A 21,370-nucleotide genomic window follows, 5' to 3' on the forward strand; every position below is an offset into this window, starting at 1 on the left:
CGTGCACAGCCAAGTTCTTACATGTCTGACACGTCACCCCTGCGCTGTGCCCGGTCACCTCTGGCTGTCTTTGTGACACTCTCTTCTCAGCCTCTTGACGTCCTGTTTTTATGTCGACTCCCCGCGTTCTGCACACCAGCCACGGCTCATGCTGCCAGCTGCACTCTGCAGGGTGGTCTGCCGGGCACGGCTTTTCTGTCATGAGTGTTGTCATTCGGCGGCTGCACTTTTATCTGGTGGGTTCACAACAATCCCACCATCACACAGACACTCACTGCGAAAGGTGCAAACTGGGAAAAAAATACAAAGTGCATTACTGTGACAAGGGAGTGGGGTGCACAGAGCTGGCATCATGCCATTGTGCTGCCAGCCTAGACTCTGGGGGCTGGCATTTCACATCAAGGTGTTGGTTGTGCTGCTGCCCCAGTGGCGTGTGGGCCAAGGCCTCATCACAGATTACTGAGCCACCTGACACCTCTGATGACACAGCAACTGTGTCTGGGCACTGAACTGGGTGTCACACGGCAAACATCAAAGCCATCAGGATGACCTCAGCGACTCCTTTGTGATGGCAGGCCTTGCAAGTGTCTCAGCAGGTTGTACCCTGGCAGCCATGTGAGCAGAGGCTGTATGGCCAAAGCTCTGGTCAATGCCATCCTGCAACGACCAAGCGTCACCTGCACAGTGGCACTCCGATCATGGGGAGCAGCCCACCTTGCTCTGCTAAGACAGACAGACAGATGGATAAGAAAGGCACTATATAATAGAGGGATGAAGTAAAAAGCACAATAGAACAGAAAACAAATACAGAGAGAGACAGACAGATGACAGGAAATGCACTAATATAACAAGGAGATGAAAAGAAAGGTGCTATATAATCAATACATTAAACAGATACCAGTAAAGACACGAATATATATATATATATATATATATATATATATATATATATATATATATAAAATGCACCCTAAAATAGACTGATGATAAGAAAAGCATTATATAATAGAGAGATGACAGGAAAGGCACTATATAATATATTTCATAGGAAAACCTCTACATACTGAGTACAAGGTTGTGAAATGCAATATATAACAGAGAGGCAGGTAAACAGAGGTGCAAGGCACTATATAATAGACAGCTAGATCAGAATGGCACTGTATAATGGATAGATAATAAAGGCGCTATATCACAGACAGATAACTAGATGGGAAAGATGCCATATAACAGACAACAGGAAAGCCATTATACACCAGACAGACAGGTGACAGGGACAGCACCACATAATGAACAGACAGACAGACAGGTGACAGGAAAGGCACTTTGTAGAGGATGAGAAAGTCGCTCTATGACACAAAGACAGGAGAAGCGCTACATACAGTAATGGGTAGATAGATAGATAGATAGACAGGCAGACAGATGTGAAAGGCACTATATAGTGAATATACCCACAGGGCAGGCACACCAGGCAAGAAGTCCACCGGACTGGCTGTGCCCAGATTGACTGGGTCTGTTGCTGTGCCAGGCAGCCACTTGTAACTGAAGGTAATGCAAAATGAAGTGGAAAGAGGACGGCGAGTTCAGGGAGGAGGAGGAGGAGGAGGAGGGCGGCCATCACGGCTCCAGAACAGGACATGCTGTGACCTCGCACACGCCTGGCTTCATTAACACATCTGTAGGGTAATGTTGGCACAATTAGGACAACGCCAGAACAAATTAAGAGCGGGCAAGCTGAGACGAGACATCTGCAGGCTGTGCCAGCCAGGGGAGTGAGTGTGGTCAGATCTCAGGTGTGGTAGGGTGGCAGCAGGCAATGGAGGCACAGGAAGAAGTGGGACCTGTGAACTCAGGAAGGAACGAAGACACAGAGTCACACACAAACCACAAACGTGTGTGTGCAAGTGTAGAGTCACATACCTCCAGGACATCAGGACAGGGGTGCAGACCCCCAATACATGAACATAAGGGCCTGCACACCCCCCCCCCACACACACACGTGTACACAAACATGTATGTGTGTCCATGCATGTCTATAGGCACATACACGATGCTCATACTGGTTTATAGAGCGCCTTTGCCTGTGACAGCCCAGCACACTTTGTTCCTCAGGACGCCGAAGCCCCCCATCAGGATCAAATCGTTCTGGCCTTTTGTCGACTGATCTTTTATGTAACGAGAACATGCACATACACAATGGCGGGCCGCGGCCCGAAGGACAGCTGGAGCGCGAGCAGTGCTCTCGTCGACGGCCGCTGATAATCCGCCGCACAATGCACTTGGCACAGGGGCCTCCTAAGCCCACCGCTCTCAGGTTGCTCCTTCACACCCTCCTGTCAAACGCTTCAGTTTCAGGGTCCTGATTGGCTCTCCGAAGGGACAGCGAGGACAAGGAAAACAAACAAGAAGTGTGCTGGCACAAGGGGGGGGGGGGGGAGTGGGGTCAGTTAGGCTTCAAGTTATATAGCGCCTTTCACAACTAAAACATTATTGTTGTGTTGCATTACTGAATTATTCTTCTCCCCCCTCCACTCTTTGGCCCACCATCTTTCTCTAGTGATGGAAGGTTGAGAGCCCCTTGTCACCAGCGCCAGCATGTGAGGGGCCACACACAAGGCCTAACAGCACCACTGGGGACAACAGCAGGTGACAAAAGTCACTGGTGTGTCTCCACACACAGGGTGCCCACCAGTAAGGGGTGGTCCAGTAACACCTGTGGGACATCATCTGCTGAAACGGGCATTTGAAAATTAAAACCAAAAGAAAGGAAACACTAAAAAATGAATTCAAGCTGTGACATGGGAGTCAATCGGGGGGCGTTAATATACAACAACAGCAACGGCCCAAAATGACACAGTGGGTCTGGTTTTATGACAGCCCCCTAATATAGTGCCCCTCTCAGGGCCAGTACTTCACAGAGCAGTCGGGGTCACCTAAGGTGGCTACCCAAGCTGCTGCCAGTCGCCCGTATGAATATTCCAGAGAGTGCGGGACGGTGAGTCTAAGGACACGGCATGTGGCGGTGGGGCGGCACCCTGGCAGTGCTCACGTCTGCTGGGCATGTCAGCAAGATAAGCCTCCACGGAAATGCTGTTAGTGAAACGGAGGCTCACCTCAGCCGTAATCCACGGGGGCCGCTGGCTATGCAGATCGCTCCCTCGCCTGACCTCTATGGTTACAGACCGGGACTTTTTTTTTTTTTTTGTTTCCCAGCAGCTGCAGCAACTGGGACATTCCTCTCGACCTCTAAGGTGAGTCACCTGTGGTGGGCACTTCGCTGTGAAAGGCACTTGATAAGATAAGACCTGGGGGCAGACACAGTGCAATAGCGCCACCTAGGACTGAGCAGACAGCTTACGCTTAGGGTGACTGCAATGGCTTTGCCAGCCTTGACGGCCATGAAATGTGAGCCACGATGGCTTTGTGACCCTGGAGACACAACTCGAGCACAGGAGCAACACTGGCTCAGACTTTTGTGTCATAAGGAGGACTTCTGACAGCTCTGAAACCCCCCCATTGTGATGGACTCGTTTTGATGTCTCGCTATATAAGGCATCGAGCGTTTTGGGGTCCGCCCCTATTTTATTCCCTCTAGACCCCCATTTGCTGGGCACATTTGGCCCATATTTTATGCAGGAAATGACAGCCTTATGCTAAAGAGAAAACCAACAGGTGTCCTCAGCAAAGACAATCAGAAGAACTTGGAAATTATTCATTAACGGACCCCAGGGGCTCAACCCCCCTAATGGGACTTTGAACAAACAGGGATTGGTAGTTTAGGCTCGTGGAGTGTCGTTTTCTGCTATTTGGAGGTTGAGGGTCACAAATATGGTCCTATTTTTTGATATCTGATTCTTTAGCAGTGGTCCGAGCCCCCTAAGTGCCACTCCCAGAGGGTTCAAAATAACATAAGCATGTGGGGTGTCATTTTAGACTATTTCAAGGTCGGCGATGACGAATATGGGGTTATTTTTGATTTTTGATCCTTTACTAGCCCTCTATGGACCTCAGGGGGTGACAAATGACACATTTCTATTACAACAGAGAATATTCAGACTTTAAACATTTCAGCTAAAGCTCACATTGTAATATTTCTTGTTAATTATGTCACATTTCTTATGGACGACCCAAATTAGGCCGGCCGCTGCTAATTCCGATTTTTTATGGAAGTTTCCCTGCACTTGTCTTCTTGTTGTGGTTTTCAAACGCACAGAATCCACCTGCCTCCTTGGTTGAGTTTACGTCGTCACTCACAGTTTTTGGTAAGCTTGGCCTATGGGCTGCATGTGACAACCTAGATGTCACCGGGCACCACACAAGCCATTAACGGGCAGTGACTTGGTCGACACCTGCATAGCAACCCGTGGGGGGCATCAGCCACTGTGAAAACCAAATGTAGCCTAATATGCCATGCAGCCTGCCACCCATGGAGACCTTGAATGCCTGGCTGCTGCGTGGCATAGGATGGCACTGGGGGAATGTTAAACATTCCTCACCCAGCTTATATAGTGCCTTTCACATAAAGACACTCTGCTCTAAAAAGGCTCAAGGATGACAAGAAGTTGAAATGAATCACTTCATACAGTGCCTTCTTTGGTGAGCCCTGTGCCCGTCTGAGCCAGGTCTGCCATGCTTAAGCATGCCATCTAGCAGCTGGAGCTCTGGCTGTCCTCAGTGACCCTGCAGGTGACACGAGGCAGTGCGGCACAGTGTGACACACATGATTATTCATGATACCTGCTTCTGTCCCTGAGCCACATGCATTAACCGCTTGTGAACTGGTGGACAAGAAAGGCACTCTTAACATTAAGAGAGATATGAAAGGCGCTATATAAAAGTCCTACCGATGTGAAAGGCACAAGAGAGAGAGAATGAGAGAGGAGAAGTACTGCATGCTGGGTAGTTATGTACAGACATAGACAGTGTCCTCATGGTCACATTGGCACACAGTCCTGCTTTCTGGCGCCATCTTCAGTGAGCAGGGCAAGCTGCACTCCTTACCTCAAAGTCTCTGCACACCTTTGTCACAGAAATTGACATTTTAACTAAGATGGGCTGAAATCCAAGTAATCAGCAAAGACCTCAGCGTTAACAGACCCAGCGTGCCATGTGATGTGCATGTCTCTGTTGTGCGCCCTTTGGTATGGGATTTGTAAGTGCAGTGTTCATGTTTGTGATGCACCACCTGTTGGAAAGAGAAATACAATGCATTTTATATCTAAACAAGTTTGTGATGCGCCATCTGTTGGAATGACAGATGCCCTTTAATTAGGATGTGGTAGCCCCTACCGTTCAAATCCACGCAGTCAAGTGGGACATCGTCGATAACACTGAAGACAAATACGGGGAGTCTTTGTTTTATTTGAAGCTCATTATGCCCTTTACAGATATGCAAATAATCTGCAACCACGGTCTCAGGTTCAGCTCCGTTCAATCTCTCGTAAAGCACGTTGGCCAGGTGCAGACCGTGGACAGACGCACAGGTGACTGGGAGACCACTCTGGGGCTTACTAACTAGTAATTCCACCCGCTGCCATCTAACACCCCCCCCCCCCCTTTTCCTTTCATCATTGGACCCACAGGTCCTCGGTGCAAAGAGCTGTGACAGCACCTCTGCCTTTCTGGACCCACCCCTTAAACTGGATGGGACCACCAGAAGGTCCCAGTTGGAAGACACATATCTGACAGGACATCACTGCGCAGTGCTGCCCATTACTTTAGGGATTTTGGCGGCCCACCTCTCTTTCATGGTCTTGTCTTCTGTCTTGCCACATGCTGTGTGCCACCCCTCACGGTTGGTCTCAGGTTCAGTTCCTTGCCTGACCCGATCGACGCTCTCCACATGTCAGTGTTCATAGTGGTCACTATGGAGAGGCGCTATATACACCCACACGATCCTAGGTTCAAACCTCAACCCCAAGGCCCCCTGTGTGTTTGCACTGCAGAAACACGACAACAACCTGCTGCTTGTGCTTCACAGGTGAATGTCGAATGTGGCGGACAAAAGCCCTGCGCTCTTGTAAGTCTGGACCCCGACGAGGCTCACTTGAGACTTGGCGCACACAATGGCGGCTCTCACACGGCTTTTGTTGCTGCACTGAACGTGTCAGACGTCTTTTTAATCCAACTGCACAGAACTCGCCCAAGATATCAAGCGGGCGAGGGGTACGCCATGACGGATACCAGCTCAGGGGGCAATTTGTTTAGTGATGACAGTTTATTATGTGAAATGGTGACGGATGAAGGGACAGGAGACTCATGGGTAAGGGGAGTGTGCTGAAAGGTGCCACCATCAGGCTCTGTGCCCCTCAAAAACACAAAATCACACAAGGCTGTCACCAAATACCAAGGCACACAACAAGGGACTACATTTTAAAAATGGCTGGGGAGTACAAGCACTTAAAGCGGGTGTGCACTGCCCGCCACACTATGTGACAGTAGTTGAGATCACACTGTCCCGTGTGCAGAGTCCAGCAAACTTCTGATTTAAGTGTCTTAACATGTCACACGTCAAACACGGCACAGCTCTTTGGTGCCATCATCAGTGAGTAGGACCACCTGACCTCAAGATGTGTATGCGTGTGACTTACCTGAACAGGCATGTCAAAAAAAACACAAACGTTTGATAAAGACAGGCAGACAGACAGACAGACAGACAGATATATAACAGAGTGACAGATAAGAAAGGGTTAGTTTAGGGGGAATTCACCAGACCCCCAAATCAGTGTCACTAATCAGACCAGAAGTGAACTGCGCAATGCCAGCTCACTGCTCAAATAAACCTTGACACCGGTCAGCAGCACAGGACTTTGACTCCTGCCAGTCACTTCGTTTGCCTGGCACTCAGGTGAGCAGCCTTGAGTTCGGCGCCCGCATGCCTGCCCGCTATATTTGCCTAACAAAGGCAGCGTGAGAGCAGCACGTGCTTCAGCTTTGGCCTTACAGTAAGTCCTGGGAGGCACCAAGATGAGGGGAAACGAGGGGACTGCAGGTCACAAGATGACAAACCGAAGTCAGGCTGCGGGGTCTTCTGCCTGTCACACACACACACACACACACACACACACCCTCTCCGTCTCTCTCTCAATACTCCTGTCCACAGGCACACAGGTCGGCTTTTCTGAATTCGTACTCTGATTAGTTTACAGCTGACAACTGCGCTAGGAGGTCCTTCTTCTGCTTCCAAACTTCGTCTCATTTCACATTCCCTGAGGCCCCTGAGCTCCTGAGAACACACAAAACTTTACATGGCGTTTGATCCGCTTGCCCTGATCTGTGCCTCACCACCCTTTGATCGTGAGGGTCTACAGAGAGCTCCTTGGACGTCATGGCTTGGTGGTCATCCTGACATGCAGTGCGAGTTGTTGAACCTCCACAAGGACCACATGGACAGGTGGACCCCACTCAAGTTCTGGAAACATCTCCAGGAGGATTAAAGCACACAGGATGGACAGGAGCACAACGTATTGTGGCACAGCTAAGGGTCTCGACACTTCCATACGTGAGAGACTTCAGGCGTTGATTTTGGGAAAAAAAAACTCGCAAACCTTTCTACAAAATATCTTGTCACTTTGATGTCACAGGTTACTGAGTGGAGACCGAGGGGCAAAAATGGCAAATTTAACCAATTAAAAAAGAAATCTACAACATGGTGAAGTTGGGGATCTGAACACCTTCTGAATCCACACTCCTAAAACTAATTCTACTGTAAGAACAAAGAATCTCCAGCGGCCCTCCAGACACGCTCAGGCCTGAACAGGTGACAAGTCGTGCGGTCAACTTCACAGTCCGTAAGGTGACCAGGCGCCTAATGGCCGTCCTTCTTATCTAAGGCAGTGGTCCCCAACCCCCGGGCTGCAGCCATCTGACAGCCGGGCCGCGAGAGAACTGAGAGACTTTTGAGAACGCTTGGCGGGGGGCTTTGCAGTGGCACACAGAGACGAGAGAGACCGAGGTGAGAAGTGTTTTTGTGGTCCTGACAGTTTCCCCACATGACACGAGTCTCTAGAAATCTCGTGACTATGAAGTCCATTCAGCAGATACTTTCATTACAACAAAGTGACCTTGAAATGCTTGAATGAATCATCCGCAGAGCAGGTAGTTCTGTGGTCGCAGCTCAGTTCTCCACATTTGCACAACGATCCCCAAACAGAAACATTGTACATAAAATATCTTTCTTCGAACTTTCCTCATACTGTTTATTTTTCTGTTATTGTTTCCGGTGGTTTTCAGTGACACCTTTTGCTTATCGCTTGTCAACATTTGATAAACATCCATTGGAATTTAACTCATTGTCACCCTCCTATAGAAACGGCAGACACAAAAACACGATAACAGTGTTAATGTTTGTGATGGGCACTCTGTTGGAATGGCAAATGCAATGCAGATGTCTTTGTTATATGCAAAAACAGAAGAAAAACCTTGGGTTGCAAACGTATGCCAACTGCTGCATTTGAAGACCATTTCAATGTGGTTCAGTGATCCTCGTTCAATAAACATTCCTATTAATGCGGCACTCATTCACGAAAATGTCAGGTTTGTAAACTCTCTTGGGACCACCGTCAACGGGACAACACACCGAAGAGCGTCCCGAAGTGCGATCACCACGTCTGTTTAAGACTGTTCATCTGCTGCCAGGACAACAGCAGGCTCACAGCTCTATTGGCAATCTCGCTTTGGGACGCACTTCAGTGTGATGTTCGCGTTGGGTGGGGGATCCCAAAAGAAACCTCACAATATGAACTGGCATTCAGGCATTTGGGTACCCCACCTTTACCCACGCTGCAGACTCAGAGGACTGCTGGAGGAGCCTGAGGAGGAAAATCTGAGGCAGCGGTGGACCAGCAGCACGTGGGGCAGAGGCAGAAGATACCCGTTGTTCAAGTTGGCAGATAAAGTGGCTGCATTCAAAGCCAAACCTGATTTATGGGGCCGACAAGTGAACATTGTGATTTTTGATATGTTTCAAACGTTAGCAGAGGTTGTTAAAGATACCAAGCCAGGGCCTTCTTTCTCCCAGCTGGTGTATGATCACCTATCTCAGCTTTCAATAGAGCTTGAGCGTTATTCCCAACCACAAAAGACCCCCGAAATAGGAAGGAATGGATCTGTGACCCATTTGTGAATAAGCCAGGTGAATCAACTTTGTCTGTGCTTGAAGAGGATCAACTGTTTGAGCTTGTAAATGATGGTGGCCTTAAAAGTATGTTTGAGACAACTTCAAATCTCCATACGTTTTGGATTAAAGTCAAGGCGGAATATCCTGAGGTTGCCACAAACGCACTGAAAAGTCCACTTCCATTTCCAACATCCTATCTTTGCAAGGCAGCGTTTTCTGCAGTGACAGCAACCAAAATGAGATTATGGAGTAGACTGAACATAAGCAACATACTTTGGGTGTCACTGTCTTCCATCGTCCCCAAATGGGATCGTCTGTTTGCAGGAACACAAGCCCTGGGCTCCCACTGATTCTGCATTATGATAAGTTGTATAATTTCTATTACGATATTATAACTTAATAATAATAGAAATGTAATGCAAATTGTGTATAAAACTGCCCTACAAACCCCCCCCCCCAAATCCTCAACCCTACTCCCCCCCCCCCCCCCCAAACTGGTCCCTGGAAAAATTTGCTTCTAGTAAAGTGGTCCTTGCTGTCAAAAAGGTTGGGGACCACTGATCTAAGGGAAATAAAAACCTGAAGGAAGGCCTCTGGTAGCCATAGGGGCCTCAGCTGAATGCAGAATTCACTTGTGAAAGAAAGAAAGAAAGAAAGAAAGAAAGAAAGAAAGAAAGAAAGAAAGAAAGAAAGAAAACCATCTACATATAAACAGATAGTGTGAAAGGCACTATAAGATAGATAGATATTCAGATCTCTACTTATATATTGATATCTTTTTCCTACACATACAAACTCCCCTGACCAGCAGTGTTCAGGTTCAGGCCTGTGTTCCACATGACTTTTAAATGGTTTCCCACTTTCATGAAGTCAATCCAGAAATGTCAAAACTGGATTACGTTTATTAAGACACAGTGCTTAGTTATTTTGGGCCAGGGGTTTTTACAGCTGCCTTCTCCCTTTTGAGAGTCACATGTTTCCACTCTTTTTTTTTCTGTGTAGGCCGCAAAGCCTGCTGCTTGATTTTTGGAAGCCGGGCTTGCCTTGTGCTGGTGAGGCCCACCTTACGTTTCCCGGCCGGCAGGTCAGTTTTGTGACTGAGGCCTACAATACGGCCTATCTGACCCTTTTGACAGTTTCCGTTGTTCTTACAGTTCTCAAAGGTCAAACCAGTCGCATTCTTCACGATGCCCACTTACGAGTTATGAGGAGGACTTTTTCATCTCTGAAGCACCTTAAACTTTTTACAAAACTTCTTTGCACTTCTGGTAGAGACTTGGTAAAAGTGAACACGCAATGTGGCACTGACCAGGGGTCCACAGTCACTAAAACTTCTTTTAGGGTTAAAAACACAGCCACCCACACCTCATTCAGTGACCCCCCCCCCCCATGGCACCCCTACATTCATTACATTCACCCCCTCCCCCCATTAGTCATTTAAAGTCAGATATTTCAGCACACCCAGTATAAACAGTACTTCTATTAATGTAACATAACATTGACTTACTTGTAGACGATAAACAGGCCACTATACAGTTCACGGCAGTGCGAGTGTTTCACAGACACTTTCATGTTGTGAGTTTAATTAAACATCTTAAACCTGTCAAAATGAGGGTGAGGCCTTCAAAATATAAAGACACCGCTGGCCAGGGGCTTCACTGACCAGCCAAGAAGAGGTTCACCCCATCCAGCTTACTCACAACTATGACCAGCAGGCTTCAGGCCTAGTAGGCCCCAAATAAAGCAAAAGCACCACAAGGAGGAGGATTACCACAAACCCCTGGCTTGTGCACAAACAAGAAAACAAGGAATTTTTATAAATTGAGAGATTTATTAGCAAAAATAAGGAAAAAATTCTCAACAGATCAAAAAAAGACAAAGGGATTTGTCTGAGAAGGCAATCCAATGCAAACGAGTCCCATTGCGCAGTCCAGAAGAACAATCCAAACAAACAAAATAAATAAATAAGGCAAGAAAATCACAAAGAAACAGAACATTCGAGCAACACGCACAACGCCAACACAATCCCAAAGCCCTCCAGGAGTCTCTCTGGACTGACCAAATATAAAGCTTGAGGGAGGAGCCAACAGCAGGCAGTTCAGGGAGGCCCCGCCTCCTGGAGCTCCACCCACATTTAAAGTTACAGGCCACAATTACTAAATCACAGACAAACATAACAGAAATGACAGAGGAATTCAGAAGTGACATTTCAACAGCAGCACGTGACGGGCGCCATACACTGTTGCAGGGCCTCATCCATCTACTTCCTAAACAACACCTGAGCACATTACGGCGAGGATACGCAACAGGCTCAAACCCAAGGGCAGCTGCCCGGCCTGCCACTCTGGGCACTGACGAAGGACCAGGGAAAGGATGGATACTCACGACATTCCAGAAGAAGGGGTTGAAGCAAACGGCAAACGCTGAGACGCCGAACGAGGTCTCTGTGATGTCGAGGTATTGAAGAGCATCAGCCATTACTGAGACATCAACCTGCAGGACAAGACGAGACAAACAAAGGCTGTCACTTGGGAACTGCACACACAACTAGAGACAACATGAAACTTCTGGTCACAGGGCCACCACACAACAGCCACTCGGGTGGTCTCACCCCACCAGTGGCCAGGATGCCAACAGGGGTGAAAGCAAAGCTAAATGCCACCTCAAAGTAAACTGAATTGACGTATTAATTCTGCAAATCTCTGACAGGAGCCCCCGCGGCCGAGCTGTCCATGGTGCTTGTCTGTGTATTTTCACGCGGTGCCCCGTTCCTACTCCTCCATTCTTTATGCCCTGAAGCCTGACGTTAGCCATGTGGACTTGGCCAGTTTTTCTTTATTTTCCAGATTGTGCTCTGGTGTCTGGTGCCAGTTAGGGTGAACACACAAGTGGGAGACATGGCGTCAAGTATGTCAGGGTGTGACTGAAACTTCTGATGGTTTTGACTGGCACCGGCATAATCCACCTTAATGAGTGGAGAGGTGTCTGTGTGTGTCACTCCAACACATACATTTGAAGTAATAAAATGCCTTGCATTTGTCATTCCAACAGATGGCACATCACAAACATTATTAACACTGCTTCCTTTACGTGTTCCCATACCAAGTGGCAAATAACAGAGACAGATGCATTGCATTTGTCATTAAAACAGATGGCGATTCACACAGACTGTTTGTGATGCGTCCTCTGTTGAAATGACAAATGCAGCGTATTTTAATACTACATGCTTTACAAAATACGTTCCAATAGATGGTGCGCTGCAAATGTTAACGTCGAGGTCAACGTTGATTACTTGGATTTCAACCCACCTTAAATGGGCAGCACAGCTGGTGTATTTGTATAAACTTTTCAGATTGAAAATCATTTAACAAATGTAATTCAGTGACGTGCAGTGCTTGCTGGTGCCAATCCAATGGGTTCCCGCTTTTTATGTCACACTTTTCGGCAGCTGGCTATCCTTAGCAGGACTGCTCATGGCTGCTGTGCTAGATGGAATTCTTATAGGACTTTGGTAGAGTTTTCTAGGCTCCCCTGCAGCTGCTCATTTGAATGCCAGGTCATTCTGCTGGTGACTCAGCGCTGATGTCACCTGACGGTGCCATTACAGTGTTACCTCTAAATGGAATGTGTAATGTAATAACACAGACCCATCAGAATGCTTCTTAAACAGATCTGAAGTGTTCACCGCTCTTGAACCGTTAAAAGCACAGCTTCATTCTCTTTGATTTGCTCACTCGTGCTGCCACTGCCAAGCAAACAAGAAGGGTCTGGCTGTAGACCTGCAGAGCTCTGTGACCCAATGGGAATGCGTGCTCATGTCACATGACTCCGAGAAGGGTCTGGCAGCAGCCTGCAGCAGTACAAGGCAAGCCCACTCGACAGCCGCCATTCCTACTCCCACAACTCCCAACTTCGGCCGCAGTGTAAGGAAGTTTCATGAGAATCGCACCCGAGGTACGCCTTGGCTGAGCGTGTCGTGTAACGTGACTGACTAGATAAACGGGCTTGGAGGTTTGCAATCTGATTGGCTCCTCAGTGGAGCAGAGCTCTGACGGTGCAGCCCGTCAGCAGGTTAAAACGCAACGTATACGGTGAAATGTTAAAAAGCTTACAATGCTGTCATGCATGCACGTCGGAGGACCACCTTACAGTCCATGCAACGCTGAGAACTCGCCCAGTGGGGGCAACTGACCAGTTCACAGGGTTTTTACAGACCGAGGCGTCAATTTGACAAGAGCGGCCCACCGGACAGAACTCTGGAGCAAGCTGACCCTGACTTGTGGCTTGAAGCCTAATCTCTTAATGACAGCTGAAGAAGTCTACCCTGGGTGTTGTTTTGTTAATATATTAAATGGGATCATCCGGTTGGCACCCTGTCATTCCTGCACCCGGCCACAATGCCCTAACCCTGGCGTCTGCACAGTATGCCTGTTAGATGGCCTGTCATTGGCCAGTGGCCAACAGCAAAGAGAGTCTGGCTTAGGACAGCGACTGGCACGGACCCCGACTGGAGTTTTTAAAGCTCAAAATAAACAAAGCAGTTAGAAAACATATGGAGTACGTGGGGGTAGTGCAATGGCCCCCTTTGGCATTTCTAATCAATGCTTATGCAAGAAAAGATAAAAAGTGCAGCAATGGGGCAAAGGCGAGTCAAACTCTGAAAGGTCCACCAACAGCACGGCCAGGCTGCGCAGGCCGATGGATGAAGGCCTTGGCGTTCCTGGTCATGGCACCCCCTCGTCAAACACACAGCAGGCTGCGCTCGCTCACTCGCCCCATTACACCTGCTGTGTCAACACGGCTAACACCTGTCAGCAGATCAAACCTCATTCGACATGTGACCGACCACCTGTCAAACATGTGGGTCAGGAGGTCCTCGTCACGGCTGTCAGGCACAGGGACGCCGATGACTTCCTTTGTGGCACTTTTTTTTTTTTGCATTCGTTTGCCTGTAACTGCGTCCAAGGAGGGGATGCGCACTGGGGAAGCCTCACCCAGCGTACTTGGAGATGTTCAGGTCTCCACACTGCAAGAGCAGAAAGTTCAGAGGAGGACATCTGCAGGGGATGAGTGACGAGGAGCCATGGCTGAAGTGCGTAGAATTACCAAAGGAGTTAGTCCAGCGAGTGCAGGCTGGGGACGACGGGGACACGCTGGGACACTTGTGAAGGGCACATTTCACACACGTGGCAGAATGTTTACATAACTGACCAAGCCATGTGGTGGACAGCAGGACTTTAGGGGCCTTCAAAACTTGACTTGATGTCACTTTGGAGGAGCTAGTTGGGCTGAATGGCCCGTCCTTGCTGAAGTTTCAAATACCTTTATTATTTGGGATGTTATGATACTTGAATTGTGTAATTGATTTCAATGCCACTCATGGGGACCAATCAAATAAGAGTGAAGTTGACCAGTTGTATGATAACGTGAGCACAGGACCCCCCCGATAGGAGCAGCCAGTGATGTTGAAAAGGCATTTTGGGAGGTCACTCAATCAGAGCGGAAAAGTGCTAAAAAAAGAAAAAGTTGGCATGAAAGCCAAAAATGAGCACAGACTTGGTGGGTTTTAATAAATGTGTACTACCCACCCCAAAAAAAGAGAAAAGTTAGTCACTGCTCACAAAAAAGTGCCATCCCATGTTGGGTGGCAGGACCACTGGGACTTCACTGTGGCTTAGCTCCATTGCAGTCTTACTTATTGATAAACTCATTGTGCGGCCCACCTAAGACGAGAATCTCCGTACTTAACGCAGACCCCAGCGTTAACGCTGACTGTGCCGGGCGTCTGTCTGTCCGCCTGCTGTACAGGACTTGTAAAAGCAGTGCTAATGTTTGTGGTGCGCCATCTGTTGGATAGGAGAGGCAGAGCAAGTGCAGGGACACACAGGTACTTACCCTTTTATTAAGATGGATTCCATTTGTATTTTGGTGGGCTGAATGTCACTGGGTAGACAAAGTGACATTTAACACCATAACAGGCAGTGACTGGCCACTTTAGGACTAATGCATTTCTCAGAAAATGAATGGTGGAGATGAAAATACAGGGGGGGCTGCCTGTTGTAAGTGCAATCTGGTGAAACACTGAGAGAAAAAGACGTACTGTAAGATGAGAGCTGTAATCCAGCGAGCCAATGAGACCGCGACCACAAAGTGGGTGAGCAAAGCAAAAAGGGACAAGCTGTCTGTCGTTTCTGAGGACATCACATCCCATTGAAACTGCGTGGGTGTCGGAGAAATGGTCTGTCAGAGAGCATGATGGGAAGAGTCGTGTCAGCGTCCGGACTGGCGCAAGGTTGGAGAAGAGGTGAATAAATGGGGACGGGGGTTAAGCGAGGTGGCCAGAAGGATTAAAGATGTGTGCTGTTGGATTGAGTGCAAGAATTTGACTCGTCAAGAAATGGCAGAGTTTAGCAAAACACCTTTTCTTACAGAGGTGATTGTGGGCACTCAAGTACAGGCTGGTTCAGGGTGCCAGCCCCCTCCACCACTTCCACGGTCTACTGTTGGGCCTGAGGGCTGTGAGTTAATGAAATCCTATGGGAAACGAGGAGATATGTCTGCATTTGTGGGGTCATGAAAGTGTTTAAGCATTTAATCAACATACATGATATGTTAATGGCGTTTATAGGTGGTGTGCGCCACTCCTTTGAAGACCTACAGTACGTAGTCTGGCGGGCTGGGAGATCATCAATCGACACTCACACTGATGGAAACGAGAAGGAGCTGCCGTATGAACTCTGAGACGCCCATCCTTGCACTTCGGTCTTTTGCTTTGCTATGTGTGACATTGGCTTGCGTGTCTTGTGTGATATTGTGTGTCGCTCGGCGGCAGTGAAACGTCTCCCGACTGTGTGGTCAGCTATCTATCAGGTCTGTGGATTCACTTCATGTCAGGAATGCCACGTGCACGAGCCTCTGTTCATGCAGGGCCATTCATTTCCTGTCAGGGATTGCACACCTTTGGTCTTTGGTGGCCATGAGAAGGACCTGATGACAAATTTTAGGGTCGCCATCAGCCTTGGGTTGTACTGCATGTGATGAAGATGCAAGGCCAGGGGTGCACAAGTCTGTGTGAGAGTAACATCCCTTAAAATTTTACAGATGGACAGATCGATGTGAAAGGTGCTATATAACTGACAGACAGATGTGAAAGGATAGATACACGTGCATCTCAATAAATTAGAATATCGAAAACTTAAAAAAAGATATATTTCAAGCATTTATTTCTTTTCATTTTGATGAGTATGGCCTACTGGTAATGAAAACTCAAAATTCAGTATCTCAGAAAATTAGAATATTATACCAATTAAAAAAAAAAAGAAAAGATGTTTAATACAGAAATGTTGGCCTACTGAAAAGTATGCCCATGTACACACTGAATACTCGGTCGGGGCTCCTTTCGCATGAATTACTACATCAATGTGCTGTGGCATGGAGGCGATCAGCCTGTGAACTGCTGAAGTGTTATGGAAGCTTTGATCACAGCCTTCAACTCGTCTGCATTGTTCACTCTGCTGTCTCTTATTGAAATAGATCACTCTGCGTGTAATGAATCTACAGCATATATGAGTTTCACTTTTTTAGTTACTGAAATAAATTAGCTTTTCAATGCTATTCTAATTCTGCGGTGGGTTGGTTGATTCCTGCCTTGTGCCCTGTGTTGGCTAGGATTGGCTCCAGCAGACCCCCGTGACCCTGTGTTCGGATTCAGGGGTTGGAAAATGGATGGATGCTATTCTAATTAATTGAGATGCGCCTGTAGATAGATAGATAGACAGATCCCTTAACTTACTTAACACAGGAGCTGTCTGGTAAAAGACACACACATGGAGTTTGCGGGTCTTTACTTTGAGTGAATGCAAACGTCTGGCCTCAGCTGTAATGCGGTCGGTGCACAGTAGCAGGCCAACTGCAAGTAGATGTCTCTGTTCTACAAAACCGAACCATCCAGTTTGAATCAAACATCTACACCGTTATTCCCATCAAAGTTTTCCAAGCAGGTATCAAATTAAGCGGATTAAACGTTAAACGGCCATTTCACCTCACGCTGCGTACCCTGTAAGGTTCACGGCGTACTTACGGAGAGAAAGTCACGTGCCGGCTTTATGATTTTTTTTAATAAAAGGCGTCCGGTGCCCGGCCCAGTGTTCTCGGTTTCCGTCGGCTATCTCCGCCGACACTCGGCTATAATCGGACCCAGCTCGGCTTCTGTCGTGTCGCCCGCCTATTCTAATGACGTATTTGTGCTTTGAGCTCAATACACACACACGACACGAGAGGCGGAGAGAGCGAATGGCGGACGGACAGGTTCGGAGCGGTTAGTATCAAGTGTGCTTCACATGAGTTCACCACGTCGTGTCCTAAAAGTGGGCGCCCCGACCTCAAACTGAGGTGTCTTTGTCGTGACTGCGGCACACGACTCCGAACTGCATAATGGAAGAATAACAACATAATAATACGAGTGCGAATCTACCTTGCTGTAATCCACGTTATTCAGACCCCCACAACAGTCCAACTCAGACGACCCTTGGCAGACGGCAAAGGCGCTGGACATGAGCCACCAACGTGTGTCCCAAAACAAATCCCGCGGCCATAGACCGAGCTTGACACGCCGCGCGCCTTAATTGTGATGTGTTGATGTCGCGTGGCTGAGTACAGCCGCGGTGCATGACGGTCAGTGTAGTTCTTTAAAAGCAGCTCGTTGTCCTTAACTATAATGGCTGTCTGGTGCTCATGTTCCCCAGGGTTACCCCATGTTATCCCAGTTTTACCCTCTTTCTTCCCCTGCCTCTTTTATTTTAGGGTCCCTGTCCATTTTTTGGCAGGGTGGCCCCTTGATTGGCTACCCTCCAAAGTTAATGCCCCTTATGCCTGCCAGACCCCTGATATCATGGTACTCCGTCTTGCCCCTCCGATGAAGCCGTTTATGACTCCACAATGGTCGAAGTTCCACTGGCAGTCCAGATTTGTGCGCCGCCACTCTTTCCAGCCAGGATGTTACATCAGAAGAGCAGAAGGAGGCTCTTGTAAGGCGCCTTACATCACAAACAAGGGGCCACCGCTGCCCCAGACGATGTTTTGATGTGATATTTGGCGAGACTATTTTTAAAATGTCATTTTTCACACTCAACCGCTTCTTTTGAGAAAGGAAAAAAAACTGCCACACAACCGACGTGTAAAAGATAACCGGAGCAAATAAACATCGTCTACGGCTACGGCGGGTAGCGGTGGGCCATCCAACACTTATCAGCTGCAGATAACACCTGCTTTGATCCCCTCGTGTCGTCACCTTGGTCAGCACCTCACATTGATGGAAAGAAAACATTTTCCATTTACGTTAAGTCAATATTATTGTTGTGCAGGTGAGGGGTGGCTTCCGTTACCAAAGTGTGGACCCCGCGTCCCGTCCCATTGTGTAGACGCCTGTCACAAGGCAGATGCCACCCCACATCCTGTCCTTTCAGGTCCACACAAGAGGCAGGAGATGCAATCACTGAAAGCAGGCATTGGGGGCATTTGAGTATCAGATTGTGCCATGTGCCTTGACATATCTGGTGAAGTGGGACGGAGGTGGGGGTTTAGAGCGGGACCAGGAACTATAAGGGTCCACAGGGTGCAACTGGGGGGGGGGGGGCTTACAGTGGTTCTGGGAGTTAGGAGGGGCCACAGGGTGGAACTTGGACCTGGAGCCATGAGGGGCTGGAAGGTGATATGACCACCTGGGACATTCTGGGGCACCACAGCAGAGCACCGAGGCCGATTCAGCACCATGGAGAGCAAACTGAGGCGCGCAGACTGAAGATGATGAACCACTGGGTGAGTAAGAGGGCACATTAAGAAAGCTAACAAGATGTTTAAGTTATCTAGTGCCCCCCAGTGAGGAGCTGTATAACACACTAGCGAGGCTTCCCCTGGTGCACTGTGTGCAGTTTTGGTCGCCATATTACAAAAATTAGATACCGCAGTGCTAAGGTGAAGAACGGAGGAGAACAACGAGGAGGACTGAGCACCACGGAGAGCCGACTGAAGGAGGGGACTAAGCTGATTAAGAGGTGACACGATTGGACAGAAGACAGCCAATGAGATGTTTAGGTTATCTAGCGCCCCCAAGTGTTTACTCCAAGCCCAAGGAGCCGAGGCCTCACCTGCAGTCCTGACTGCGGTTTTGGTCTTCATATTACAAAAAACAAAAAGAGACCCAGCAGCACCAAAAGAAGTCCAGGAGGGAGCAGCTGGGCTGACTGAGGACCACGAAGAGCAGAAAGAGTGAAGGAGCAATGGAGGTGACATCCAGGCCAGTAGGACATTCGGTTATATATATATGGGTGGGCTATAAGCCCAAGGAGCGTCACAAGATGCTGGCGAGGCCTCATCGGTGTCAAGTCACGGCGTCCTGTTACTTTAAAGGAAATTCTTCACCTCCCACCCTCATGCTAGGATCCCTTCATGGAAGAATTGTGACAAGGTGCCATCACCCAGTGTCTTGGGTCATCTGGTTGCCACCTCAAATCCTTACGTAATGAAGGGGTTTACATTCCCGTCTTCTCCCGAGGGGGCTACCATCGTGGAGTTGTGACCAGCGGTGTCTTGGGTGTGAAGACCCTGGTGGGGCCGAGGCAGACTTGACTGTTCCTCGCTGTGTGTGTGTAGACCTCTCTAGCATCCATGTGAGCCCACCTGCCTCATCACATCTGCCCGTCTGTCTGGCTCATGACGCACCTTTAACGTCACATTCTGTCTTCAGCTCACCGTGATGCCCTCTGATGTCATCGTCATCTGACTAAGCAAAGCCATAGAGAGTTAAGTGCCCACCGACTGCTCAAGAAAAGCCACAGGCTCTGAACAGCCTGGCATCAAACAGTCCTCATTTTAATGAGAGAAGACCCTCATCACTAAGGTGGGAGGTTCAGACTGCACAGGTGCACGCCCAGGTGAGGGTATGGGGGCACTGCAGGGCCAATGGGTGCGCCCCTCAGCCAGAAACATGAAGCAACACGTAAGTACTGGCACTGGGCATTTGAGACAAAAAACAGCTTAAGAAGACAAAGCTGAGGTTTCTTCTACATATTAGAAGAAGAGGGACACTTATGATCTGCTGTGCCCGCTGGCCCCTAAGGCACCAATGCCACCGTCTGTGTCCCAAGCAGTTGTTTTCATTCGTCATGAAAGGCCATCGAGCCCCGTGTTTGTGATGCTCGCCATGCCTGCCTGCACACAGACGACTTCGCTCGTCTTTATTTTGGTGCCGCGCTTTGTTCAGAGGATATGAAATAAGAAAAATAAAAGGTGCCTGCTCTCCAAGCGCCTCTCAAAGCGTCACCCGCCAAAACAAGCAGGATGCCATTTGTTTGTTACGCCTTAGCAATCCGCTCAGTCATGAATGGTGTTGCGCCACAGAGAGTGGGGCCGCGCCCGCCACGCTGGACAAACACGTGCGGCGCCAGGATGAGAGCACACGACGGCAAGCCGGCCCTGTGCCCGTGCCCACTGGCTTTATCAGGATGTCTGTGGGGGTCACGCGGGCCAGAGGAGCAAGCTGCACTGTGAGGACAAAGGTGGCACGGCACATGACACTGACACGTGTCCCCACTGAAGAGGCCATCAGGATGTGACTGCAACAGAGAGAACAGAACAAAAGGAGCCGTGTGCTATATGGCGCCTTTCAGATGTCTGTCGTACCTGTTACACTGTGCAGAATTACGCCTATCTGTTATATAGCGCCTTTCAAATCTCTACTCATTCATCAATTATCGATTATAATATATATATTCTAATATAGTGGGCGGCACGGTGGCGCAGTGGGTAGCGCTGCTGCCTCGCAGTTGGGAGATCTGGGGACCTGGGTTCAATTCCCGGGTCCTCCCTGCGTGGAGTTTGCATGTTCTCCCCGTGTCTGCGTGGGTTTCCTCCGGGCACTCCGGTTTCCTCCCACAGTCCAAAGACATGCAGGTTAGGTGGATTGGCGATTCTAAATTAGCCCTAGTGTGTGCTTGGTGTGTGGGTGTGTGTCCTGCGGTGGGTTGGCACCCTGCCCAGGATTGTTTCCTGCCTTGTGCCCTGTGTTGGCTGGGATTGGCTCCAGCAGACCCCCGTGACCCTGTGTTCGGATTCAGCGGGTTGGAAAATGGATGGATGGATATTCTAATATAGCGCCTTTCATGTGTATTACTACGTTATAAGGTGCCTTTCACACTGATTTGTGCATTATATAGTAATATATCTGGCATATAGCGCCTTTCAAATCTCTACTCATTC

The 21,370-nt window shown here is 48.6% G+C and overlaps 1 protein-coding gene across 2 annotated transcripts in view; it reads right to left on the reverse strand.

Moving 5' to 3' along the window:
* Positions 1-17,792, reverse strand: part of pemt (phosphatidylethanolamine N-methyltransferase) — a 41,970-nt gene extending 24,178 nt beyond the window's left edge. Inside the window, exons 1-2 of one of the 2 annotated variants that reach the window (XM_028814005.2) lie at positions 17,589-17,792; positions 11,501-11,608 (exon numbers count right to left, since the gene is read on the reverse strand). In XM_028814005.2, the coding sequence (XP_028669838.2) occupies positions 11,501-11,608; positions 17,589-17,669 (189 nt within the window). In that variant the 5' untranslated portion in view covers positions 17,670-17,792. The remainder of the gene's footprint in view (positions 1-11,500; positions 11,609-17,588) is intronic. The other variant, XM_028814004.2, reaches the window with a different exon arrangement.
* Between the last annotated feature and the right edge of the window lie 3,578 nt (positions 17,793-21,370).

Source organism: Erpetoichthys calabaricus, chromosome 11 (genome assembly GCF_900747795.2).
Source record: "Erpetoichthys calabaricus chromosome 11, fErpCal1.3, whole genome shotgun sequence".
NCBI classification, from domain to species: Eukaryota; Metazoa; Chordata; class Cladistia; order Polypteriformes; family Polypteridae; genus Erpetoichthys; species Erpetoichthys calabaricus.